At 39.3% G+C, this 27,848-nt stretch overlaps 1 protein-coding gene across 2 annotated transcripts in view; it reads left to right on the top strand.

Annotated features, from left to right (window-relative positions):
• The window catches only part of TOX (thymocyte selection associated high mobility group box), a 298,896-nt gene that overhangs the window by 136,581 nt on the left and 134,467 nt on the right, over positions 1 to 27,848 (top strand). For both annotated transcript variants that reach the window (XM_028110446.2, XM_028110455.2), the window contains one exon: positions 14,691 to 14,756. In XM_028110446.2, the coding sequence (XP_027966247.1) occupies positions 14,691 to 14,756 (66 nt within the window). The remainder of the gene's footprint in view (positions 1 to 14,690; positions 14,757 to 27,848) is intronic.

Consider the following 27,848-nt stretch of genomic DNA (forward strand, 5'->3'; position numbering starts at 1 on the left):
CAAATGAAATTCATAATATTATTAAACCAATAAAGGCCCTATTGGGGTGATAAGCATGCTGCCTAAAAAAATAGGGAATACATTCCAAATTCAGAAGACTTATTAATTAATTTTAGATTAGTTGCTCTTGCTCTTGGAGAAGATAATTTGGTCACAGGCTCCCCTTCCTTAGAAAAATTGAAGAGATGACTTTATATATGCTTTATATTTGATTTATATTTGTTTAAAAATTGGGGGGGAGATAGGGTTTGGTAAATAGTACATAGCCCAATATCATATATATGTATTACATATTCATGTTTATCTTTCAAAAAATAATATATAGGCCTCCTTGATATCTAGGAAGACTTTTCAAAAAAGAGTGGACATTGTGAACTAGATATATTTGCTTTCTGTTTCTATAAAGAATGGTCCTTTTTAGACAGATTGATACCAAGTGGAAATACTCATTGTCTCAACTGCATGAAACAGTGTGGTGAAATTCCAATTTCATTTATAAAATTAATACTGCCATCTACTCAGAATGCTAATCGTTTTAATGAAGACACAGCATCTTGCAAACAAATAATTAGTTTTGTGCATGAAAGGATAAATAGAATCCCAATTAACAAATTGCTAATTTTTCTTAGAGCTCTCAGGTTTCAACCATGACAAGTAGCGGTTTTTATGTGTAGTGTGAAGAATTAATTTTGTTTTTCTGTAGTTACCCAGAGTAATTGTAACTCCAAAGTGTATCTAATACAGTGTATGTTTATTTCAAATTAGTGGAGTTGTAGGCATGGGGTGATGTTCTTTAATTCTTGATTTTGAACACCATGCCCAGAGCACCTGGAATAGGGCTGTCAGACCTTTAAGAGTTGGGTGATTTCACTGCATATAACAAGCTATTTAGGCCATATGTAAATGGCTTTTTCAAGTAGATGATTTAATTGATGTAGGATTTGAGCTACCTTTATTCCTTAAGTGAGTCATTTCATAGTTGATTTCATCTCTCATCTCACAGTTTCTCATGAAAATGACCAAACATCAAACTCAACACATTTCAGACACCAGGGTTTCTCTGCAGCAACACTGTTCACATTGGGGCTGGATAATTCTTTTGTAAGGGGGCTGCTCTGTGCTTTGTAGGATGTACAGAGACATCCAGGCTCTACCCACTAGATGCTGGTAGTACCCCTTCAGTCCTAACCATCAAAGCGGGGGCGGGGGGGTTGCTGGTGGTGACAGAATCACCCCCAGCTGAGAAACACTTCCATAGAGGATGTGAGTTGCCTTGTATATCTATCACGATATTATTAAATAGAATGAGCAAAGCCAGGGCCAAGCAATTGAAAAAAAGAATCAAAACAGAACTCGAATCCAAAAAGATCCAAGGAAATGCTAATGACCGTTTAAATAATGGAATTGCTTCAACTATGTGGTTGGCATCACATAATCCTTTTATTAAATCAGCCTCACACCTTAAAGAATGCTGGACTGAAAATAATCTTCAATGACTGCTAATGGATGAAATAGAGGAGTTGTGGAGAAAATAGGAAACGTATGAAGCCTCATAAGCTTTCCTAAAAATGCGTATCCACAGGCCCTTTCCTTTTCAACAGTGTAAAAATGCAGTTTTAGAAAGCACAGCTTACGATCTGCATAAAGGTAGGAATGTACATGTTTTGAGAAACTACATTAGCTTTTGGAACCGCTAATACAAATGTGTTGTTACAAATGCAGTTTCGTTGCCTGAAACTGGGATGCAGTGGGGGCATCTTAATGGATTTTACATATTAGAGGCAAGGTATTTTCCTGTCATGTGTCCAAAGAGCTTTGTTGCCTATATTACGTACAGTGGGCAATAGGCACTATAATATAACTTTCTGCGGAAGGTCAAGTTAGCTCTGAAGAAAAGGCAACATTGTTCTGCTTTTAAAATAAAAATCCACCCGGGCGCCTGGGTGACTCAGTCGTTAAGTGTCTGCCTTCGGCTCAGGTCATGATCCCAGGGTCCTGGGATCGAGTCCCACATCGGGCTCCCTGCTCAGCGGGAAGCCTGCTTCTCCCTCTCCCACTCCCCCTGCTTGTGTTCCTGCTCTCGCTGTCTCTCTCTGTCAAATAAATAAATAAAATCTTTAAAAAAAATAAAAATCCATCTTGGATAATTTGATCTTGCTCTAATGTTTAGTTTCCATTCTATTCTGACTTCTATACATGTTTAAATTATTTGTTTCAAGTTGAATGTCTTAAGTAACATTGAAGGATTTCTTAGTGACAAGACTCATTAGATATATTTAAAATATGTACATTTTGCTCAGAACTATTGAGAAGGCATTTCAAACAAAGAAGTCCTGAGACCACTTCATCTAACATTAATATTAATTTACTTAACGGTTATAAAAATGTATTATTCCAAAATTTTTCATAGCAAATAGGAAATGTGCAAAAGGTATTAATAATGTAAAGGTTCTTACAGAAAGTGAAATAATAGGTTACAGAGCAGTACAGATTACATAATTTCTTTGCTGTGAGCGTTATAAGGAACATTGACTGATTACTGAAACAGCCTGAGTATCTCTCTGAGTTATGCAACTGGTGAACCAGAACAGAAATTGTTATATACCTCCATAAAATACAATGAGTGATTGTTATCTTGTGGATAATTTAATGCTTAAAGCTAATAAGCTATGAAAAATAAAATGCTATAGGAGACCTATATCATTCTATATATTACTACTATATATTTAAGTATAACATTGCATTTTTTTATAGCAGAACTGTCTGAAATCTTCATTTTATGACAATAAATTCACCCGAAGCAAGTTTAGTAGAATGTGATATAATGTAGTTCACTATGACTGGGTAACAGTTTCTCTGTAAATTAAGAGAGAAATTCAGTTGTGCTTTGCATTTTCAGACAACTTCTCCTGTAATTTTATGTGGTGGTTTTTAATATTGCTCTTCTATATAACCTAAAATAACATAAATGAAAGCCAAATAAAGAGCATTTCTGGAGAAAAATATTTTGCACGCACACATAGTAAATAAATATGTACACATGTAAAGAACACGTGCTTATACACATATTTATGGGCACATTGATACACACATGATGCTCTATAAAGTTTTCATTTATTCGGTGATTACACTACTATTTTCTTTTGTCTACTCCATTGCTTTTATCTAATATTTAAGGTAGGATAGTGCACTTACAAGGATAGTGATTAAAAAAGAATGTCTACCTATCACTTTCTCTATTAAAGACCTCTTCGCAGGCTAATTTAGGGCATACTGAGCCTGATTTTGCAATACTTTCTGCCTATCGATCTTTCCAACAAATGACGGAAACAGTCCAATAAACTTACCATAAGGCAGAAGTACCATAGTTTCCAGACTGTAGCACAGTGTTTACATGTTTAGTGCTCTGTCATTATCAATGCTTTGATATATCTCATTTTGAATCTGAAATAATTGCACAAAGAACATGTACAAGACCAGTCTACTAAGAAGTGTCTGAACCAGGACTCCTATCAGGGGCTTCTCATTTCAAACCCACTCCATGACAGAATCTCTCCTAAATTCTGTCCTATTCTGCCGTGCCTCCCAGGGAACAAGAGGCCCTGAATTACTTACAGACCACATGGGGAAAGGAGAGGAATGACTTGCATTCTGTCTGCCAATCCAATCAGCTTTTCATTAGCATGCTGGGATAGATTTGAAGATGATTCAGAGAGCAAAATGTTCACCAGCAGCCTGACATCAGCGTGAAAAAATAAACTAGCTTGAGCTGGAGCCGCATGGGCACAATCTGCTTACTGGAACTGGTCTTGCCTACTTGGTATCATGAAGATGTTAGCGATTACCTAAGATCTCATAAAGTGAACTTCTTTTCAAATGATTCCAATGAGAGCAAGGGAAGAAAATTTGGTCCCTGTAGGACAGGAAGGAAGGGAAAGCTAGTATGCGATGCGGTTTGCAGAAGGTGTTGCCCAGTGCCTCTGGGGGAGCAGTTATTTTCATGGGTAGAAATTGATTTGGAAATGAAAGCACATGGAATAAATGCTACTGCAGAATAACGGAATGGCGAGATAGCCAAGATGATTTTCGTTCTCGCGATATTGCACTGAATTTATTTAATCATTCATCCTTGCCATTTTGGAAATACTACATGCTTGGCCTATGCTCGGTGCTGAGGATAGAAATATCAAGAGGAAGGTCCTTGCCTTCAAAGAGTTCGTAGTCCAGTGTAGGAGAGAGGTCGTGAAACAAGGGCAATACAATGACATAGAAGCTTCAGGAAAGCACCAGATGCTATAGCGAACTTAGGTTGGCACAGAGGAAGGACCCTAAATCATTGTCCATTTTAGGGCAGGCTTACCTTCAGGTGGGAAGAGACTCATTGGCTGGGAAAGTCCAAGTTCGTGCCTTTTATTCAGTCATAATTGTTCAGTCTCGCCTTTCACACCCAGAATGTTCCAGAATGGTTGCTCAACTCCCTAATCATCTTAACTACTGGCACTGGCAGCAGCCTGGGCCTTTCAGAGTGCACACCAGCCATGTACAAGTGGTAGAGTCATTCTTATCATGAAGGGCCTTGTGTTTGAAAACTAAGGACGTTGAAATTTACTTGAAAACTTGAGAGAGTAGTGAAGAATTTTAAGCAGGAAGATGAGTGTGACGCACCGATCCTGGCATCGTCTAGGGTATCATGCAGTAGAACGAAAGGTAAGGGACTCACTTCGAGTATCTGGTAGACATGAGTGTGGTGCTGGGTGCTTCCCCAGGCAGGCCTGGCCTTCATGACAGTCCCACGGCAGGGCCACGTCTTCCCAAGTTCACAGCCACTGAGTGGCAGAGAGGGGTCCAAAACTCCGCCCTGGATCGTTTGACTGTGGTTTTTGTAACATGCCTCCTGCTTCTGCTGACTGCTCTGGTTCTGTTAGTGCTGACTGTGGAGTAAAGCGTGTTCTTTTTTTTTTTAATTTATTTATTTGAGAGAGAGAGAGCATGAGAGGGGGGAGGGCCAGAGGGAGAAGCAGACTCCCTGCTGAGCAGGGAGCCCGATGCGGGACTCGATCCAGGGACTCCAGGATCATGACCTGAGCCGAAGGCAGTCACTTAACCGACTGAGCCACCCAGGCGCCCCGTAAAGCGTGTTCTAACAGGAAATACCCGTCGTTGGTCGGCGGGTACTGTTACAGAAATAATAGAATAAGGTCTGCTGTCCCGATAGTCCTTGAGTTGGTTATGATATTCATTAATGCTGCATTTACATTGGGATTCCTAAAACTTGCATGTTGATTGAGCGTTTGTTTGGCAAGGTTCTTGTTTTCCTTGGGCTGATTTCTCCTGTTAGATACTTTTCCGCCATCGGACAGACTGGAACTGAGGCTCTGCTCTACCTCTTCCAACTTACTCAATTCCTTCAGGCTCCTTATTGAGAAAGGACACGAATACCACCTGCCTCACAGGGCTGTTGTAAGGATTAAATGAGTAAATACATGTGTGCACTTGTTATACAAGAAGCAGAAAATTCATGTTAGTTGCTATCGCCGGGACTGGGGCCTGGCACATAGTAGGTGCAACATGAGTGTTTGTTGAATTAATGAATGAATAACTAGCACATTTTTATCTGGAAAGTGTCAGTACCATTGAATTTTAATGGACCAGGCTGGATGGCTTACCCCCGATTGTCCCATGTGGTGATAGTTTCTTCTCTCAATTTTTCAGCAAAAGAGCATCATATGGTGCCACTCCAGAAAATAAAACAAAGGAGACCAATCACTTCTCATCGTTCAGTATAAATAAGGCTTTGAGTAGAAGCACACACGCTGTTTCCAGCAACAAGACTTGTAGTTTCAGCTCTGACATGTTTCTGGCAAGGGAGGATGAAGGACTGGGGAGAATGCTACCAAAAAAAAAAAAAAAAAGTCAAAGTCAAACGAGAGTGCAGGACAATCTAAGGGGAGTAGTTTGAACTACTATAAACATGAAGACAATAAAAGAAACTTTGGAATGGAAACTCTATAGACACATATAATGCATATGCCTTGGGAAGGGGGACATCTTCTTCACAAAGCCTTAAGCTAATGCAGGGAAAATTATTCCATAAGCTTCAGAAAAATGTGGATAAGTCTGCAGGGAAAGTCACATGAGATCACGGATTAAATATCAAAGGAGGTTATGCAAAAATAGATATAACTAAATAGTATTTGAAGATGTTAAAGAAAATTTAAAAATTATACTCCTGATATAACAAATGGATTGAGTGACTTCCCGGTTTCTCAAAATGATAGATATATGCCAAATAGAGCTTTGCTTCCTTTCACAGTGGGCAGGCTCAGACTCAATAACCTGAAGGATTTAATTCAGTTTCTTACGATGTCATTATGTTTCTATTTGGAAAACAGAAACTCTTTGGAACTTGAAAAAAATAAATGTCAAATACGATCTCAAAAAGAAAAAAGGGGGTGGATATAAACTGAACCTCTTGTATTTCTAATTGGTCAAGTCTGCCCTGAAAATACCAAAATATATTTCAACACCTGTCTTACCATTAGGAGATTTTAATTACCATAAATCTATTCCTGTAACATCATAGTTATATTTAGGCACAATGTTATTTTCTGAGTAATAATAATAGGGAAGTGAGAATCTCCATCTTAATAACTCTGTACCTTCCTATTTGTATTTTTATTTGGTACTACCACGTTTAATTTCAAAAGTATTCAATAATTGGTTGTCCTCAAATCTTTTTTAAAAGTTTGTAATCCACTCAGTTGTCACCTAACCAGCCTATAACTTCTCCGTTAATCTTTTTTGTAAATCCATCATGCAAGTCTCATAACCTTATCAATACTCTGAACTTCTGCTAGTCTCTTTCATTCTTCTTGTTTTGAGGTTCCCAGAAAGGGGCATGATCTTCCAGACCAGACATGTGTAGAAAAATACTCTCACTTTTTTTCTGTGCGTGTCAGATACTGAAAAATGCTCCCCGTACTTAAGAAGGAATACTAGCAATAAAAGAACCAGCCCCCCAAAAGTAATGACTTTCATACTTTTCATTCCACATCTATGCAGGATTAGGGACTGTGGTAAATGAGGTGAGAGCTGATATCATGTGGAAGTAGTGAGCTTAGGTAAGGATTGCCAACAAGTTTGAATGCACTTCTCAAATTGTTCCCTTACTGCATGGATTCAGTAAAAATTTGTCTAAAACATGACAAGTTAAAGGAATGTTCTGAACCGATCATTTGAAATGACACTAGTTTCAACTCAACAGTATAGTTTTACAGCTTTACGCTTTATAGAGATTCAGAAATTACTTGGGAATTCATTTCAAAAACAATGTTCCTACCTGGAATCAGAAATCATTGCTCCTGATTTTCTAATATCACACACCTTGTGGAGGGAGGCCTTTTAGCGAAAATCATGCGTGTTTTCAATTGGTTAAACTTATTTCCATTAGATTGACCAGAATAGAGTTGGACTGATAGTTAAACTTTTATCCCACACATTCTTTGCTTTCTTAAATAACGCATAATGAAAATGTATTGCTTTGTGTTAGAAGTTTGGGGTTAATGAAGGTTTCTAGAAACTTGCATTTTTCTTTCTTTGAAATGATGTTTTCATGATACGGGAAAATCTTTGTTCTTCTATTTATTATTATTTCATAAGTTTGTTTCTGTCTTCAACAGGAATTGAAAATAGAATTAACGATTTTTTTAAAGATTTTATTTATTTATTTGAGAGAGAGAGAGACAGAGAGAGCACAAGCAGGGAGAGCGGCAGGCAGAGGCAGAGGGAGGAGCAGGCTTCCCCGCGGAGCAGGGAGCCCAATACGGGGCTCCATCCCAGGACCCTGGGAGCATGACCTGAGCCGAAGGCAGACGCTTAACTGACTGAGCCACCCAGGCACCCTAGAATTAATGATTCTTAAATAAAACATAATGAAAGCGGAGCAAAGATGGGATCAGATTAGTGTAGCTCTGTCCCTAAGAGCACCGTCACTTACTGTGTACAACTGGGCATTGTCCTAGTTGTCGAGAAAGCAGAGCCTGTAGGGAAAGCTCACGTGCTAACGCTTGGGAGGACAAGCCCAGGGAAACTCGGGTGAGGGAGAGAGGAAGCGAGACAGGGAGACAAGGAGATGGGGAGAACAAGCGGTGAGGCACACGTTTCTAAGCTGCAGCAAATCCCTCCTGGTTGCTGGGCATGAGGGCCTTCTCTAAATAGGTCCCAGGGAATGCTGTGGGTCAGTCTCCTCCCCTGGGTCCCATTTCCTCCACACTCTCAGGACAGGTGGCTCGGCCCTTCTGCACTGGCTCTGAGGGAAAGCAGAACTTCTTTGGCTCTAGCCCAGGTGCAGAGCCGCCTGCTGGAAGCTGGTGCCAGGAGTGGGGGTCCTCAGTTGTTAGCTTTAGTGGCAGCAGAAGCGGTCTGTCCGGGGGCTTCGGGACTACGGGCACCGTGTCAACCAGTCCCGAAAGCAAAGTCAAAGCAGGCTGAGAAAACCTGGGCTGGGGCACATGTGATTGGATCCCTCGCAGACAAGCGACTCAACTCCTTTGTGCCTCAGTTTTGTCACCTGTAAAATGGGGAGCAATAATAGTCACCATAATTACAAGATAATTAGAAAAACTAACTGCCTTGATACATTCGATGCAATTCGAAAATGCCTGCAAAGGTGAAAAAATGGCTTGAACCATCATGGCATCATGATCTTAAGTACGGAACCTGTACTTCAAAGAAGATACAAGGGTTCGTTTGAGTTACAAGTTTATGCATAGCATTATTTTTATTGACGATTTCAGTTATCGAAACTAAACAAGGCAACGTGATAGACAAGTCTTCCCCCAAATAAATCTATCACGAGGACAAAAATGAGATACAAATTCAGTTCCAAAAAAAAAGTGAGGCCAGATTCTAAGTTCTGAGCACAGTATTTGAGTTGTGGGTCCAGTAATCTCTCTCTGAGAGTGGCCAAGCCTTCCCTGCAGCCTCGCTATGCCCGGATCCTATTTCTTCCCTGTGCCATTCAGATCCGCAGCAGAGTGTTTACCACTCCAGTTCAAGTGACAGGAGACTGACGGAAAGGGGGGTTCTCTTTCCTGTTTCAGCTCTGTGTGCTCTCAGGTTGTAACGTGCGTCCATTCAAAGCCCCAACAGAGCAACTGCTTTCTTTGCATTCAGCCTGGCTCCACGTGGAGGCATGTTACTTTAGACTATCTTGCATCAACACGGTCAGCCTTGAAGCTGGAAGATAAATAAACACAGATTCCCTCTCCGGTGTCTCCTGACCTTATTCCTTGAGAATGGGAGGATGGGTACTAAGTGTAGGAGTTTGCCTTGCTCTGTTTTTATTGGCTGCATTGTTCCTGTGCATGTGAACAGCAGTGAAAGCTATATGCTCATCTGCCCATTATCACCCTCCAGGTAGCTTTCAAAATGCTTTGCTTCAATGAAACAACAAAAGTCTTTGACTTCACTGCCCCAACTTAAGTTATTTCTTTCATTATTCAAATAAAAAGGGGGGGGGAGATGACTTATAATCTTATATTGAGCCAAGCAACACAAAAATAGATACTTTATTTTGAGGCGATTACCCTCCCTTATGATTTATTATAATGCATCTTCTCAGAAATGTCAAATTAACTCCCTGCTATAAACATTTCTACTTTTAGCTCTTAAAAAAAAATCAAAATATCAAATATTCCTTCAGAAAACACCCAGAAATGTAAGGTTTTTCCCTTTTATAGGCGATACAATGTGGTACTGTTTCATGGATTCTGTGAGGTTCTCCCCCACCAAGAGCAGTTTTTTGGGTTTCCTCTAATGGTTTCCCTAAAAAGATCCCATTTCCTGTACCAATGCCGGTGATTGATTTATAGTTCGCATTCTGTCTTTGATTTTTCTGGTTTTAGTGGTTTGGGTAGCCTAATATTGCCCATTTTTTGCTCATCATTCACTATGTTCAGACAGTGTTGGATGTCAGCTTTCAGTTTTTAAATAGAAGATATAATAACTACCTAGTTTGAAAAGCTCTTTGGGATTATGGGTTTGGTTAATATCCTCTAAAAACAATTTCAAAAATCTGTAGTAGAAGATTATAGATGACTTTTTATGTGATTGCATCCCCTGGTGCTTTGAAATAAAAACACAATAAAGAGTTTAAAAGCACTTGGTCAGAAAGGCTAATCCTGAGTTGATGCCATTTACATTTAGATTTAAATAAGCCAGCCTCTTTATTCTTTCAAACTTTGCTTCAGGTTTTAAATTGAGAATACCTGAAAATTAAAAGTCCTCATATGCTTAAATATATTTTGAAAAGTTAAAATGCCTGAATTCAGTTGACTTCTAAGAATAACTGTGATAAACATAAGGAAATGTAATTAGTTATTTTTAATAAAACAATTATTAATAATGTTCACCTGATATGTGGTCCCAGGTAAAGCAGAGCAGGGTCATTAATGTAATAATGCAACAAGATTGTGGGGTATGCACCTAAGCCATATGCAAATACAAAGAATCATAGAGTCTGATCCCCCAGTTCTATGAGTGATGGAGTATAAAGCAGCATGTCGTGGTGGCAAAGTCTTCTACTAGGAATCCAGATCTCGATTCTAGTCCCAGATGGACCAGGTGACCGATAAAAAAAAGTCTCTTTCTCCAGTCATAACATGACAGGTTCAGATGTGAGCCTTTCATGGATCTTTCCAAGACCAAAAGTCTGGGGCTCTCTGCACCATAATTCCATTTTAAATGACATGTACCCACTACACGGAGGGCAGTTTAAGAATGGTGCATCCGGGCAAGGCCTGCTGGGAATCCCTGGAACCAGCTCCTGGAAGGGGTGTGGGTGGGGGGCGCTGTGAACAGTACGCCGATGACCTTAACCTGATGGGGTGTGTGTGGAGAGGGCATAGGGTCTGGGGGACGGGGCTGTCTGGGATCATGGCCCAAGAGTTGGTCCAACCACAGGAAGAATGACTAGGCCTGTTCTGACACACATTAAGTATTTTTGTTTGGCAACTCAAAATTCTTCAGAAAGAGGGCATATGCTCATTTATAGCCTGGCCTCTTGATTCTTGGCCAATCTATGTTTCTTCATTATACAAGTCTTGAGGAAGAATGACACCTAGTATTTGAGTAATGGTGTTCTAGCTATTTCTGTACATTTTTAAAGGGCTTTTGCTTCTAGAGTAACCACTTTTAATCCACTGTAAAACTTTGAGCTTACCCCTTTCCAAAGCCTTCAAACCATTCTCTAAAAGTTGAATCTTCTTTCTCTTCTCAAGTGATCGCCTTCTCGAGGAAAGTAATCTATTTAGTCAAGCAAGTATTACTTAATTTTTGTTATTGAGACATTTCCTAAAGATGCACTATGTGCTGGCCCTAAGCTATAGAGACACTAAAGATAACTAAGATGCGCAGTGTGTCCTCTGGTAGCTCCCAGCTCAGTGCAGTTAGGCTCCTAATAACAAAATCCCCCTGGAACTGGAGGGCTCCCTGGGGGAGCCCAGAGGCTGGAGACAGCCTAGCCCTGACCAAGGGAAACCACGGAGTGTAAGAAAATACCAAAGGGTGTAAGAGAAGTAGAAGGGAAGAAAGGCATTCTGGGCGGAGAGGTGTGAATGTATGTGGGATGCACTGAGACACGGTGAGTTCAGGCACTCTCACAGCAAAATCCACATGGCTTCTGTCCCCCTGGAAAGCAGGCACAGCATGAAACTGATGTCATCCCTTCGTGTTTCTACATCGGAGGTCCTCTAGAATGAAGCTGTCAGAGCTTCTTAGTTAGGGTTCACCAGAGAGACAGAACCAACAGGACGTGTGACTTGTTATAAGAAATTGTTTCATTTGACTGTGGAGGCGAAGTCCAAAACTATAGCGGAGAAGCTGGAAAGGAGAGCCCATGGGATAGTTTCGGTCCAAAAGCTGGCAGGCTTAAGACCCAAGAAGAGCTGATGTTTCAAGTCAAGTCTGGTGGCAGGAAAAGACTGTTGTTCCAGTTCAATCAGTCAGGTAGTAGGAGTTCCTTCTTACTCAGGAGAGTTAGCCTTTTGTGCTGTTTAGGCCTTCAACTGATTAGACGAGGCCCACCCTCCCAGTAAAGAGGGTGGTCTTCTTTACTCATTCTACCAATTCAAATGTTAATTTCATCCAAAAATACCCTCACAGACATACCCAGAATGATATTTGACCAAATATCTGGGCACCCTGTGGCCCAGTCAGGTTGACACAAAATAAACCATCATCTTACCTCCTCTCAATACTTTAAGGCTTAATTATAAATAATCTGGAGATATTCCACCAGCCTGATTACTAAATTGGCAGCTCACTATGGTATGACTCTTGTTTTTTTGAAAGTCTCAAAATGCCATAGAAATTCGGGACAGTATCTCGGGGTCGAGATATCGCCAACACTCTGCTCTGACAATTTATCGACACTATTTTTCAGAATTGATAGCTAACTCATCGTTCTAATTCAGAATCTATTTATATGTTCTGGTGGTTAAGTGCATGTGCTGGAATGTCAGGCTGCCTGCCTTTGAATGGCAGCCCTGCCTCGTAAGGGCTCTGTGACCTTGAGCATCTAGCTTAAATTCTCTGTGCCTTTGTGTCTTCCTTTGTAGAATGTATGCAGTGATAATCCCTAACTCTTGGTTGTTGTGAAGATTGGATCAGTTAATACATGGAAAGCTCCAGGCAGGTGAGGGGGACATGAAATGTACTTCAAAAAAATAGCTCTTCCCATAGTCACATACCTTTTATTGTAAAATGCTGTTTCAGCCTTGGCTCCGCGTTAGTTAAGCATTGGTACTTTTTGAGGAAAGAGTCGTTATCAAGAGCAGTAACATTGAATGCGCTCAATTAGCATACACTTTGGATAGACTCAAACCAAAACTTCAAAGCCTTAGTTGGCTTGAGAATGACACCAGATTTAGAAAATGAGTTAGAGATGATGAAATAGAAAGTAACACATTTCTAGAATATGCATAGGCCGTGGAGTATTTGATCCACTCCTCTACTTCTGTTCAGTTGAGTTTGTTATAGTCAGAGAAACTGTCCATATTTTAAATGGTTCTTTGGCATCTTAACATTAAAAACATTTGCAAACAAACCAACAGTGAGTGGGGGTGGAGAAATGCTGACTGATGCTTTTTGTCAAGTTTTGAGCTGTTAGCAGTAACAGGTGGATTGACTGGGGCTAGCCTATCTTTGGGTTGAAGGCATTCACCTGACTGATGGAAAAGCAACCTTGGGTAAGTCACTTGGACTCAGGGCTCCTGAGCCAGATGACAAAGCAACCAAATGTCTAGCTAGTCTTTTCTCAGTGTGCTATTTCTGACTTGTCCTCACAACCCCATTGTTCAACAAGTGATTTCATATCTGTTTAGATAAGTTTGTTCACAGAACATGAAATACATTTGCAGGGTGATGGGTGAGGAAATCCTTCGGTTCCTTGAACTTAACCTTGTGAGTGCTTCAGGGTCCTTGGGAAGGTCTTGTTTCTGTGAATCTTCAGGGCACCCGCCTGCTGTAGGCTCCTGTTCAGAGGCTTTAGGGTAGCCCAGTGTTTGTACAACCCTCTTATGTTAGCAGCTCAGAGGTGGTGGAATGCGAGGTCTATAACACGATTTTCTCCTTTTTTGATGATATATAAAATATGTCCATATTGCTGTGTATTTGCACCTCCATCGGTAACACTATTCTGTCTTGAAAAGTCACTTTTCAGATTTTCAAGTTCCCATGTCTGAAATTAGTCTGGCAGTGAAAGTATATTCAGAGTCAGCTCTTTGAAGCTGGCTGTATTCGTCCACTTGATTATTTCCTAGGGGAAATTCTTCAAATTAAAAAAAGGAATCCTTTGCCCATTTATCAAATGACTAAAGATAGCTGGGGATTAAGTCTGAATGGAGTGATTACTGCTTTCAAAAACCCAAATAATGAGAAGTATGTTGTTGTTGTTATGTTGTCATTGCTTGAACCGCCCACCGGTTCTGCCATTGTATCCCCTGAATCTCCTCCTCCCTTCTTGTTCCGCACTCATTAATCCATGTATGAATTTCTGTGCATCCGCAATACCAATATGAACTCTGTATCTCTGAAAAACTTTAAGGAGGGATGTTGAATCGCAGGGCTTGCATATTTTTACTGGTATTCAAGCCCCGGTTGCAGTCCCACGTGCTCTTTCCGAGTGTTATTGTAAAGTTAAAAACTGTTCATCATAAGGCTATTGCGACGAAGCCAGTTTTGGCCTGTTGTGAAAGCTCTGCACTTTTTCATTTTTGAGAGCTAAACTCAGAATGCTTTGAGCTGTGCCTTGGTGTATTTGTATAGTGGATAGCACCATTCATTTAATACTTCATTACAACAGAACTGCAGTCCGTACACATGGTATGCAAAATGAGCCATTTTTGTTTTAAAACAGATTGCAGATGAAAGGAAACCATTCATTTCTTGCTTGCTTGCTGTAATTACTAGAGCACTAATTACTCCAAATCACTGACATCCAGGGTCAGGAAGGATGACAACAGAAACATCAAAGAAAAGATGGGGCTCACTTGTTATGACAGATTTTCTGCATTCCCAACCACAGTATTTTTTTTTTATGGCTACTGTTTTCCAGTTTGATGGTGAAAACAGCAACAACAAACATGCACGCAGTCAAGATTGCTGAATGTTTACTATTATTTCATTCGCAGTTTGACGGTGAGAACATGTATATGAGCATGACAGAGCCGAGCCAGGACTATGTGCCAGCCAGCCAGGTGGGTTAATTAATCTTCTCTGCCTTGTTTCAAATTGTAATTAAACAAATTCAAAGAGTTGCATTGCAAATGAGTAGCACTATCAGTAACTGCCGCAATCAGGAATAATCATAATTTATAAACAAAGCATTTAAGCCTTGTTTCCAGTTAATGAGATAGAGCTGATAAAACACCGGAGTTGGCATTTGTTGAAAGATACTACCTTGTTTCCTCTCCAGAATGGCAAGCAGCTGTTTTGCCAGCATGATCTTTCCTAAACAGTTGTTTTACCTTTAGGAAATAAAGTCTTTACAGGTGCAGGTTATTTGTGCTTCTGACTATAGAGGAGTTTAATCATTATAAGCTACACGTGTCACAAAGAGCTTTAATTATCAACTATTGGGGCAGTTTTCAATACAGTGTTAAATTTATAACCAAGATCACGTGGCCGGTGAGCGCTATGTGGCTGCTTTCAGAATCTACTGGGGTGGGTAGCTTCCCAGCCAAAATGCATGATCTGATTGCAACCTTTCAAGAGCACGTTTGTATCCATTTCCCTGGGAATTGTTGACAAGGTATTTAATCATGAGAAGTGACAACAAAAGTCCAATGCAAATGCAAATGGTTACATTTATAAAAGTGAATTCTGGGCTATTTATTTTTAGATATTTAAGACCAGCCCCTTTAATCCAGTGAGGGCATTTAAAGCAAAATTATAACTGCTGTAGGCGCCAGCATAATGTAATATGTAAGGACACTGTGAGCAAAAATAAACACGTGGATAAGTGAAAGCGAGGGAGAGTTCATAGGAGCATTTTGTAGATTTGAACTTTTTTTTTTTTCCTGGAATAGCAAAACCATGGCAGTTTGAAGTTTCATGTATCAGTAACTATGGCGTAAGCCCTAACACAGGGGTTTTCAATGCCTTGCATAGCTGCCCGAAGACGTTTGATAACTGGGATGGGTCGGGGGAACAGAGAACAAAATAAAACTTCTATTTTTCTTCATGGTGGTTGTCAGTGAATTAATCTAATGTATATGTTAGGGGTGCACTTTGTGAAGCTTTGAAATTTCTCTAAGAACAAAATGTCTCGTGCTTAACTCAAAACAGAGGCAAGACTGCCTCTCCATGAACTTTGCATTTAGAAGTCATTACCATCACTGCCTTCCCTGACAGACATTCTGGAAACCACACTATATGGTTCAGACGAGAAGGTCATCATTAAGTTCAAAAGATCCGGAGTCCATTTCCTTCCATTCAGCTGAGTTGATCACTTTCAGAATACCTTTGGAAGGCTGAGCTTTGCATTTACAATTCTTACTTCGCTGAATTCATTCGGCTAAGTAGCCTCTGAGATCCATAGGTAGTTGTGAATAGGACTGTTTGATTAAAAAATGAAAAATGTTACTATTAATTTTCTTCTAACCATCAATCCCTAAACTGTACCGACAAGTTTAGTATTACTATTAGATTAAAGCAACCCAGTATCATCTCTTTGGTGCCTTTAGGGTTTTGAAGTGTAAGGGCTAATTGAATTTGTTTGAAACAGTAGAAACACAAACTCAATAAATGATTGCTGTTATAAAACAGCGGCTCCCTTTCAGAGAATCGTTATGTCCGTCTTAAAGACTTTTGGATAAAGGATTGGAAATTCAAAGCATATACATCATAACAACTTGGCTCCCTAGACTTTTAAATTCAAGTACAATGGATAAGATTAAGCCCCTGACTAAAATCAAACAACTAACATTATTTCTTTTAATATTTCAATCAGGAGTTACTAAGAATATTTTAAATACCAGTGATAATTTATGAAAGTGTAAAGAGCCCCAGATACTTTTTGGGCTTTGTAAAGATATGGCAGGTTTGTGTGCCAGAAGCAAACTATTTTTTAATAATGTAGCACATATGAAAATGTTTTTCGAATGTGCTATTTTAAAAATTAGACTGATGCAAGATAGGACATACTCTGGGGGAAATAAACTTTGCAAATTACATAAGTTGAATGGCCTTTGCTAAATTTTACACTTAACATTCCTTTTGTTTACTGTAATAGAGTGTGGTGTTCAAAAATTCATTACCTGGTATTCTTTTGGGGAATTTTAATCAATTTACTCCTTTCGGCAACAATAAATAGGATTTTAGTCATCTTACAGAAAAAAAAAATAGTTTTATCCCTTTTCCTACATAACATCAAACATCTGCATAGTTTAGTAATCCAACACAACTTGCCTCATAGCGTCACTCAACAATTATAATTCCTGTTCAATTTTCAAATCAGTACATGCTTTGGGACTTACAGACTAAGTTGCTAAGTAGCAACATATGGTAAACTACTCCTCCTATGATGTTGCTGCAAGCAAAGCGCATAATTCTAAACTTGAAATGATTTTTATAGAAAGCCACTGCTGGAATGGCTCCAGAAATGGAAGTACACTGTAAAAATTAATGATATTCTTTTAGACAGTCCCAAAGGGCTCTTTGGCACTATCTACTGCATGCATTCTATACCTCTTAAGCTAGTGTATACAAATCCTTAAAATATTTTGCATATAATTTTGCAATTGATAGGCAGCTTTTAAATTGAGTATACTACCTTAAAATAAGCCTGACAAATATACAATAAAAACCCATGACATTTCCACTTCTCTCTGGCTCCATTCTTGGAATATTGACTATTTTCTCCTCTAATAGCTCACTCTAAGTGTGCTAGAGCCAGATCTAGCTAGCTCAATACTTTATTTTATTTATTTATTTATTTATTTATTTATTTTTGAGAGAGAAAAGAGTGTGTTCTCTGCGGAAGAGTAGGGAGAGGCAGAAAGGTGAAGGAGAGAGAGAATCCCAAGCAGGCCCCATGCCCAGTGTGGATCCCCATCTCACAAACCTGAGATCATGACCTGAGCCAGAATCAACAGTCGGACGCTTAACTGACTGAGCCACCCAGGTACCCCACTCAGTACTTTAATTTAAATAGCATTTAATTTTTTTTTTTTTTTTTTTTTTACTCTGCATAGAATTTGAAGCATGTGATGCAAGATTTCTTAGGGTGTTCCCAGACCCTGGCTAAAGGGGCCCATGTTGCTTGATACCGCATGAGCTTGCAGATTCCCTCCTAAATAGTTTCTGGGAACATGTGAGCATGTTAAAGAAAGGAAAGCCAGACGTGAAGACTGGGTAACAGTCCTTCATAAACTCGCTTCTTTCTCGTTCTTAACCTCTCGTGTCTGTGTGACCAATATGGCCGAGTATACAACAGCAAGGAAGGAGGGAATTGGGCTTCCCAACTTAGCTCTGACTCTTCTCTAGAATCTTCCAAGCCCACTCAGACTCACATGCTATGTGGCCTTTCTCTTTCCCTGAAAAAACTCAAGCCCCTTTCTCCAGGCCCTAGAATTATGGTACCTTTCATAGCTCCTTATATGTGATTATACTCAAGATACAAGTGTTCATTTGAATTAAACACATCAGAGGAAACAGAAGAGGAGCCTGAGTCTCTTGATTGAAGCTTTCTATGGCGCCAAGATTATTTATTTATGTTTAGTTTTGAATATGTGCCATTACTTTTTCTCATTCTTTCTTCTCCTATGGAAGTTTCCAGAGTATCATTTTCCATGGCTTCCTGTTCATTCTGAGCTTTCCACCCACGACATTCCCCCTCACCCCCTTCTCTGGATACAGAAACATTCTCATGCATGCCTCAGTTGAGGTGCTGCATGAAAAAGGTAGAGAAGGACTGATCTTTTTCATCCAAGAAATAATCACTTGATGGGGGAATCAGAAGATTTTTCTAGTGTCAGGTCATGGAGAAGCTTAATTCTTAAGAAAGTTACCTGATTGAACCATATTTTCAATAAATCATTTCCTCCTTGACTTGGCTTTTACTCTGTTAAACCATGTCCTTCTGTTTGGTTTCCATCCCTCCTCCCTGGCTTCCTTTCTTCTTACTCTCCTTCCTTCCTCCTATCTCCATGAATAGTTATCCTTTAAGCTTGAACTAATATTTATTGTTAATTCTGAGCATCATGGTTAACCCTAACTATTAAGTGTCCTGAGCTGAGATCTGATTTTAGATTATTTTCAGGTCATGATCAGGTTTCCCTGTGCTTTTTTTTTTCTCTTCCCCCACTGAAATCCTGTCTCTTATCCGGTCCCTCAAATCTCAAGATTAAAAAATAACAGTGATAAAATAGAAGCAATATTATTTTTCCCAGAATCTTAAAGCTAAGCACTTAGCATACATTTCCTATTCCATCTTTTGAATATAAAAGATGAAGGGCATCTATATATTTAGGGCAGTCCTCTCGTGTGCGTTTCAGGTTTGATTTCTAACTCCACTGGGCACCTGTTCCTGACTGCAGCTTGGACTCCAATATTAATTCATCAAATCAAAATTCATCACCTCCAACCTACTCCCTCGCCCCTCAAACTTCTTTTTTTCCTGTATTGCCTATAGTCATAAGACTTAACACCACCTACCCAGTCATCAAGACAGAGACTTGAGAGTCTCCCTTATCACTCAGCCCTGAGTTAGTGTTATAATTAGTTAGATAGTGTTGATTCTACTTTTTGGCATAACTTTTGACTCTGTCTCCTCTTTCCTTCTACATGATTATCGCCTGAGTCCAGGCTCACAGTTTCTCATTAATTTCTTTCATCTCACCTCCACCTTTCCATTTCTCCTCTCCCTGTTGCCAAAGGATCCAAATCTCTTCCCTCCTTACACATTGCCTGGCCTCTCCAGTTGGAATTGGAGTTATCGATGTACATATTTGCCCCTCGGTGGCATGTAGCATACTAGAATTGGTACCCATTTCCTTGTCTTGCCCACCTGATTGTGAGCTCTTGAAGACAGTACTTGCCCTTGTTTCTCCCTGGATCTCCTGTGCCTTGAGTGTCTGGTATCAGAAGTACGCAATATTATTTGTTGAGAGACAAGTAAGTGATTAAAATATTTTGTGTGCATTTTTTAAAAATCACATTAACTCTTTGGATCTTCTGCTGGAGATGATTTTCAGTCCCATACTGCAGCCATTTAGCAAACCTGGCCCTGCCCATTTCATTCCAGTAGCTTCTCTCCACCTGGATACCGATACCTCAACACATTAACAAAAGGCACCAGCCCTCCCCTCTCCTCAGAGAATCATTTCAAGTACAAAACTCAAAGAATTGATGTGATAATAAACTAGATCATAATAGGCAGTTATTCCTACAAGAATTATTGTATTGCTATTTGTCGTAAGCAATATAATGGCAGTGGAACCAATAGGACTCTCCAAGTTCCTCTTTGTACGTGCATTTCTTTAATCTACTGTTAGAATTACAGTGTTTTGAGATCTGCAAACGTATTAAAAGCTATATATTTTTAATTACATGTTTTTCTAATGAGAAAATTCTCCAGGTTAGAGTGTAAATGAGGTATGAAAAACGGGCCTAAAAGCATAATATTTTAAGGAGCATTTTGGGGGGAAAAAATCTCTTGACTATGGGCCATAAAATTTCCATGATTGTGACATAAATTTGAACTATAAATTAGACCAATTACTTTTAGATTGGTTCCTTTTGGCAGAAATTTCAGGAGTAAAGTCAACATGACCCAATAAAATGGCAGAGCCACCATGCTTTGAGTCATCTAGTTAGTCCAGCAAAGTCTGGCATCTTAACAAGCCCAAACTAGTTACTCAAACCAGTCTTCAGCGTAACATTCAAATGATTACTCTGCGCAGTCCCGGAGGTATTCATTACAGACAAAATTGCTCTTGTTGCCTTGATAGAAGCTGAGTTTTCAATGGGAAATGAAAGGATGCCTGGAAAAATAGGCCACCTAATTAAGTTAAACTACTCTAGCATTTGGCTTGACATCTTCATTACTCAAAATTAAAAAGATGCTTCACTCGAGCACACAAGTTACTATTGTTTATGTTGTTTTCTGCCTAAATTGGCTTCTTACATGGAAGTCTGTTTTTCAGAATTATATCTTGAAATAGCTCACATATTTCTTACAGTTTATAAAAACGTCTTAATAGCTGTATGGATTGTGAACATGGGCGCCATACAAATATATGTCTTAGAGCTCTTGGTAGTCAAGCACACATCAGTCTCTCTGCATATTTTCTTGATCATTTACATATTGGTAGGATTGAAATTTAGATAACTTTTTACCCACCCAGTCTTTATTGTTATCATCATCATCTTTATTAGTGGGGTATTGACTCTGTTAGCTATAAAGGATCAGTTACATTAGAAACATGGATTCCTCAAAAAAACCTTAAGTAGACCGTAAGATTTAAACTGAAATTCATTTGTCCAGTGGAAGTGTTTTATATCAACCTCTCTAGCAGAGCTATTTTGGGAACATTTTAAAACATAAACACATGTAGAGCACACCATCCACTGATTGCCAGTTCCCACTCATTGACACTAATGAGGCAGCTGACAGGTTAAATGTTGTGTATCATATACATTTCCAAGCTGTGGGATTTGTGAATATAAGACTCATTTTTTATTTCACAAAATGAATGTTTGTTGCTGAGTATGCTTGAGAATTTTACAGTAATTGTCTAATAGTATGTTTTTTCAAGCATTAGGGAAATGCATTTCAGTGATAAAAACGATGAAAATATCTGAGTGGAATAGCATTAGTGGTAAAAAAAAAAAAAAATTTTTTTTCTCCAAAAATATTGAGCTTCATTTGGAGGATGGTTTGTTCAATGGGCAACTGTCTAGTGACACCAAGACATTCTGGCCCTGGGAAGGGGTGCTGTGACGTTAGTATACCACCTAACTGAGTTCTACAGTTGCATTTGATCCATTTTGAAAACAGCCCATTGCTTGTTCGAAATTGTACTTTGTAGGTTTTTTTTCTTTAGCGTATAAATAATTATGAGAAGCTCAATGATCCTTCCTGTTAAGTTTTGCAATATACAACATGCTAGATTTTTTTGTCTGGCACTTACTGTAGCAAACCTGTCACTAAAGAATGTCTAAAAAATAGGTATGGTATTTCAAGTTAAGAATAGAGATATGTTGAATGATGTCATCTGTCTATGCCAACTCCATTTCCAAGACACATACAGATTGTTCTAAACAAACACTGAAATTTTATTATGCCAATATGTCAAGTAGAAACGATTTTGCCCATTTTTAGCATAAGAACACTGAGGCTTGGAAAAGCTGAGTTTTTTTCCACCCACCCATACCTCTCCTGAGACCTCCTTCTTCATATCCTCATCTGTCACCTAAACACCTTGAAAAAAGTGTCAAGTTTCCCTTTGTAGTTTCAGTTCCTCAGTTTTGGAGCCGACTTAGCTAGACTTCCCAGAAACACAAGGTTTCAGTTTAATCTTTATGTCCATCATATTTTTTTTTCTTTCTCCTGTGTTTTTTTTTTTTTCTGCTCTGTGTTGTTTCACAGTTTAGCTATAAAAATGTATGACTATAATCCTGATGGTTTGAAATTAATTGATGACTGTCTGGCAAAATAGCCTCCATGCATTCCTTGCTGCTCATTGATAACATTGTGACCATTGTTCCCTGTTGCAAGCAAAGTCAAAACAAATGACTTCTTAGTCCTACCATCAAATTATTCAAATGGAATAGGCTGGTCTGACACTCACAGGGGCTCCAAAGGTCACGATTTGAGACCGATAATGAAGGATTCCCTGTCTGCAACTGGGTCTCCTTGCATTTTAGAAGGCTTTCCTTCAGGAAGAGCTAAACCTACTGTGAGTTGCTTTTCTCTGAAGGCACAAAGCAGAGTGGCCTTGGAGGAATGGGGTCGGGGGTGGGGGGGCAGGTAATAGGACTGCAGGGGTGGGGCAGGCCTGGTAGCCCCAGACGGAAGTTGCCTTCAGGGAAACCTGGACTCCTCTGCACTGTGACTCCTGAGCTGTTTATTTCTTATGCTGACTTCAAGTAAACTTCTTGCTTGTAGTGTTAGTGGGAAGCTTCTGCTTGGCTAGAAGTTTAGGTTAGCCCTCCCTTCTCCCCAAGGTAATGAATGAATTAGATCCATAATAGTAATAAAAGCTGTCGCTTGGCAGCTCCCCGTGTCTGGCAAGGGACTAAGCAAAAGCTTTGCATACATTATCTCATTTAATCCTTAACAACAGTTCAGTGAAGATGACAGAGGTAAAGTGATTGGCCAAATGGCAAAAAGCTAGTAAATATCAGAGCCAGGATGCTGCCTAAGTCAAATTCCATCCCTGCTCAGCTGGGCTCCATTTTATTTTAGCACTTTAAGGTCAAGATGTTGATGGACTAACCTCAACCACTTGGTAGGACTGAGATAACTGCCCAGTACTGGGACGTGTGTGGGGGAATATTCTGAAAAATATTAGGTTGAACCAAATGAAATTGTGAATATTTGATCATCATTGGCTGACAAAAGCAGCAATTTCATATTCCAATTTCGGTTTCATATTTCATACTTGTTTAAACACACATACAAGCTGTACAAAGGTGAGGTGTTTAGAGCGGTGCCTGCCTGCTTCTTTAATTTACCCAGAGCAATGAACCCTTCCTTCCGGTCTTTTCCAGCCTTTCCCACCCCTTTGCCTCCACTGCTGTCCTCTTTCCTCTGAATTCTCACTACTTTTCTTGCCCGGGCCTAGTACACTTTTCCCCACCGTTCACACTTGTCCTTCTCTCCTCCAGGAGGTACACAAAGTACAAGAGGTCTTCCCATAGAGCATCCCTCCTGCCGCTCTTCCCCAGGATCCTGCTCCTGGGTAACTGAAGGACGGGGGTTTAATCTTCATGAAACTGAGGGAATTATCTCCAAATGTTCAACTTTTTTTTTCCTTCCATGTTCCTATCTTCAGCTCCCCCTCAGTGTAAGCTTTCTTCCTAGCGACGGCCCGAGGAAGCAAGATCCTCCTCAAATATTCAGGGATCCATTTGCAATTGTTTCCTGGCTAAAGGTCCAAAAGGTAGGACTTGCCTAGGAGAGTATGGTGAGTAGAAACAGGAGCTCCTCTTTCCTTTTCCTGGCCCCCTTGATTGAGGGAGGAACAAATCAAGAGCATAAGCCAAGCATAGACCATCTGTTTAGTTCTCCTCCTCTGCTGATCTGGCTCCTTTATGAAGAATGTGAGTCTACATACCCAGCGTTTACTGATTTCTACACAATGGGCAAAAATGGTAAGAATGGCCATAAACACATGCAACATGTATTTTTAAATGTACATGTAAAATATGTACATATAAAACTAGGCCAGTGCTGAATGCTCAAGTCCATTCTGGCTGCCTGCATATGATTTAGCAAAGAGAAAATGACCATAAGCAAAAGTCAACTCAACACAGGTTTTTTTCAAAGAGAAAATATATTGAAACTTAAAGACCATAAATGTTTCAAGATGGCATATTAAAACCCAGTGCATTTTATTTAGTTATTATATGTATAAAAAATAAATCTGTCATTATGCTGGGGGTGTCCTCTCTGCCCAACAAGCCCTCGAAATACAAACAAATCATTGAACCTCCGTGGACCTCATTTTCCTTATCTGTAGAGGGGAGGCATAGTCTTCAAGGTCTTCTCTTGAGCAAGCGTTCTGTGATTCCATTTGAGCATAAACATAGAACTCTAGAACATTATCCCAAGAAAAAAATGCATAAGGTTATTCATCACAATGCAGTTCAAAACAGAAAAATCAGAAACACCATACATGTTTGGTAATAGGGAACCGAGAGAATAAATTATAGAACATGCACACCAGGATATAACTCGCAGCCATTTAAACAATAATGTAAATGATATTTATGGGCATGGAAAATCATGATATATTTTCAGTGATCAGATTAAATAACATCATGGAATAGTGACCATAATAAAAAATGATAATGTAGCTAACATTTATTGATTGCTTGTATGAGCCAGTATTTATTCAAATTATTTGTATTATCTCATTTATCTCATTTAATCCTGATTACCTGGAATAAATCGAATACAATTGTCATCCCTATTTTATAGATTTGGAAACTGAGGCTTAGAGGGAGTAGGTACTTATACCTACTAAGTGATCAGCTGAGATTCACATACAGTATTTCTAGCTTCAAAATCAGTGCTCCGTCATCTGACTTTTAAAACAAAAACCTGAAACAAAACAGCGAATATGAACTATAAAGAATCTTGAAAGATACACATGTTTTATTTAATAGTGGGGTTTTTTTCTGAGTGGGTGAACTGAGAGTGATTTCTTTTCATATGTATGTTTTTGGTTAACATGGATTATTTACAAAATAAAGCAAAAACATGTAGAAATGAATCTCAGAATACAGGAACTCAGTGTGAGAATTGAAAACCTCTGAAAAACTAAAAAAATTATAGCTGCATTTGTACATAAAATTGTATGCTAAACAATGAAATTTAAATGTTGTAATCACCTTTTTTAAATATTCAATTTGGAGTGATACCTGTTACCAAAAGAATATCCTTGGGACCCCACTAGGGTTCCAGAAGTAGCTCTTGTACCTCAATCTGCTCATCCTAATCATTCGTGTGTAGGTTGTGGCTTGTGGGGGGAGTACATTATTTATTTCCCAGAAGTTTGTTTTTTGTGTTTTGGGGGGTTTTGTTTAGCCAAAGGGAAGGCCCATATGACAAGAGCACACAACGCCTGGTTTTAAAGTTTCCCCTAAAAATGCTGCTTGGAGGGGCGCCGCCACGGTGGCTCACTCAGTTAAGTGTCTGACTCTTGATTTCAGCTCAGGTCAGGATCTCAGGGTTGAGGGATCAAGCCTCACATTAGGCTGCTTGAGATTCTCGCTCTCCCTCTCCCCCCCTCCCCACTTGCGCTCTCTCTCTGTCTGTCTCTCAAATAAATAAATAAATGAACCTATCCTGGCCCTAAGAAGAGTCAATGTCAGACATTCCCCAGGGCGGCCTCAAGTCAACCCTGTTTTCTGGTCTCATTCAGGCTTTGCACACTGGGTTTTCAATTATGAAAAAATACAATCCAATAAAAACCAGTCTCATTGGGGACTGAGTTGGGCTCAATACCCCAACGTTTGTTTTGGTCAGTGGGACCAATCTTGCACTTGACGTTTTCTTAGAAGACCTAACCTTGCTGTTGAACCTCCTTGGCACATTGTCCAGACTTGCTCATTTGCTGACTTTGTGATCTTCCCTTGATCACATATTGCATTTCAGGAGAAGTGTCTGATATTCAGGCCCTGTTATCGGGGTAAATCTGCTTGTAACAATCCCTCCATCATCCCAGCTTCAAGTAATTCCACTTTCATTCACACTCGACACTTCAAACATGCTCCTTATTGGGAGCCTATGTTTTTATATATCTTCTAATTCACTTCCTTTATAACAAGCTGCATCTTATAGTTCTTTGTATCTCAAGTCACACTTTGCAGGCTGCCTTACACATAGTAGGTACAGAGCAAATGCTTCTGTGGCAAATGAGGTGCTCATTACCTTTTACTTAACACAGGGTACAGAAATTAATGAGCACAAATAAAATAAATGTACTTTCTGCCAAAAAATTGCATTTTGATAACTGTTGCTTGAAAAATTAGTGCATTGTGTGTTTTTAAATGAAGATGATTTATTGCTATTGTCTAACATGTGAAGAAAGACAAAAAAATTGTTTGCAGGATCATTGGCTTGAGCACATCAATGGCACTGTTGGACAATTCTTGCTGAGTGTTAAGATGATTTATGTAACAGACCAAAGCTTTGCACAGTAATACATTATAGTCTCAAGCTATCAACCCTTGTTCATGCAGAGACAAAAGAATCTGAAAAATACCTACTTCTGAAGGTCTTCTCAAAAGAAATTGGAGATAATGTTGATGCCATTTAAACTCTTTTGAGAGAAATCACCATTACACGCAATGTCTTAGCTTCTGAAAACAGATAGAAGTTTATCATTTTTCTAATGAACTCTGCAGTTTGCTTTGCTTTCCATTTAGTTATTTGAATCGTGCAACACCAAATTTTCAATAAAAGATGAGACACATTTAAACATTGGTATTTTCCTATCCTGAAATTCCAGGAATTATGTTACAGATTAAAAATTAAGGCATTCCATATACATGTGATAGCAGTGCTATTTATTTATCTTTTGAATAAAGATCTCTATGAGAAACATATTTTACAATGTTATAACCATAGCCATATTTTCAGTGTATGCATGATTGCACAAAGCCATCACATAATTTAAAGATATGTATAAGATGATATCTTTTGAATTCTTCTGAGTTATGGGACTTCTTGTCACCAAAGATCGAGTGCTCTGTATAATGATTGCAATATGTGGACAGAGACCCACAAAGACAAGGCCCCTCTGGTAGAAAAACTAGATTTTAAAAAGAGAAGAATAGGCAAAGTCCAGAAGAGAGTTCCCGTTATTTGTTCCTGGTCAGCATATATTAACACTCTATCTAGACAGTATGAAAACATGAATTATCTGTACTCAAAAGAAAACTCATTCTAATTAACATCCCACTTCCAGATGCAATATAAAGTCAAATAAGAATAAAAAAATAAGAACAGGCTGTAGCAAAAGGAAATGTGGATTGCAGAAAGAGAAATATAAACAGGATACCCAGGGTCATGGAATATGCTAAGCAATATGATTAAAAAGGAATGTGAGTATGTAATTAAACAGACTGGGGCAATGAGATCTTCCAGAAACCAGGTGAGAAGTTTCCTTTCCTTTGTCACTCAAATGGGGGTACTGGGAAGGTTCAGCGGGACAGGGACAATGGCTTTTAGTCAAATGGCTGAAAAAGCTTCCAAAGAGATCAAATCAAAGGAGATTGGAAGGATCCTCTGTTACTTTCCTATAACCCAGTCTCTTGTTTCAAGTCTCAAATACAATCCATCTGATTGCCAATTTCACCTCCTTGCCAAGAATCTCCCAGGGAAGACAGCCTTTCTACAACACAAGGCAACGTGTTAGGAAGTATGGCTTTTGTGGCGAATTTAGACACTGAAATTCTGGTTCACAAGTTCATCGACAATGTCCCTGGGTCAGTAGGAGCAGAACTGTCAGGAGCCCATCAGCCAGGGCTGCTGGTCTACCTGTGTGGTTCCCTGACAGTAAGAGTTGTGGCCCTCTGCACATTTCCGTCATTATCCTCTGAGCTCTTCAGCAGCC

This window comes from Eumetopias jubatus, unplaced genomic scaffold, assembly GCF_037043125.1.
Source record: "Eumetopias jubatus isolate StellerSeaLion01/CBP00866 unplaced genomic scaffold, mEumJub1_p1.0 scaffold_4, whole genome shotgun sequence".
NCBI classification, from domain to species: Eukaryota; Metazoa; Chordata; class Mammalia; order Carnivora; family Otariidae; genus Eumetopias; species Eumetopias jubatus.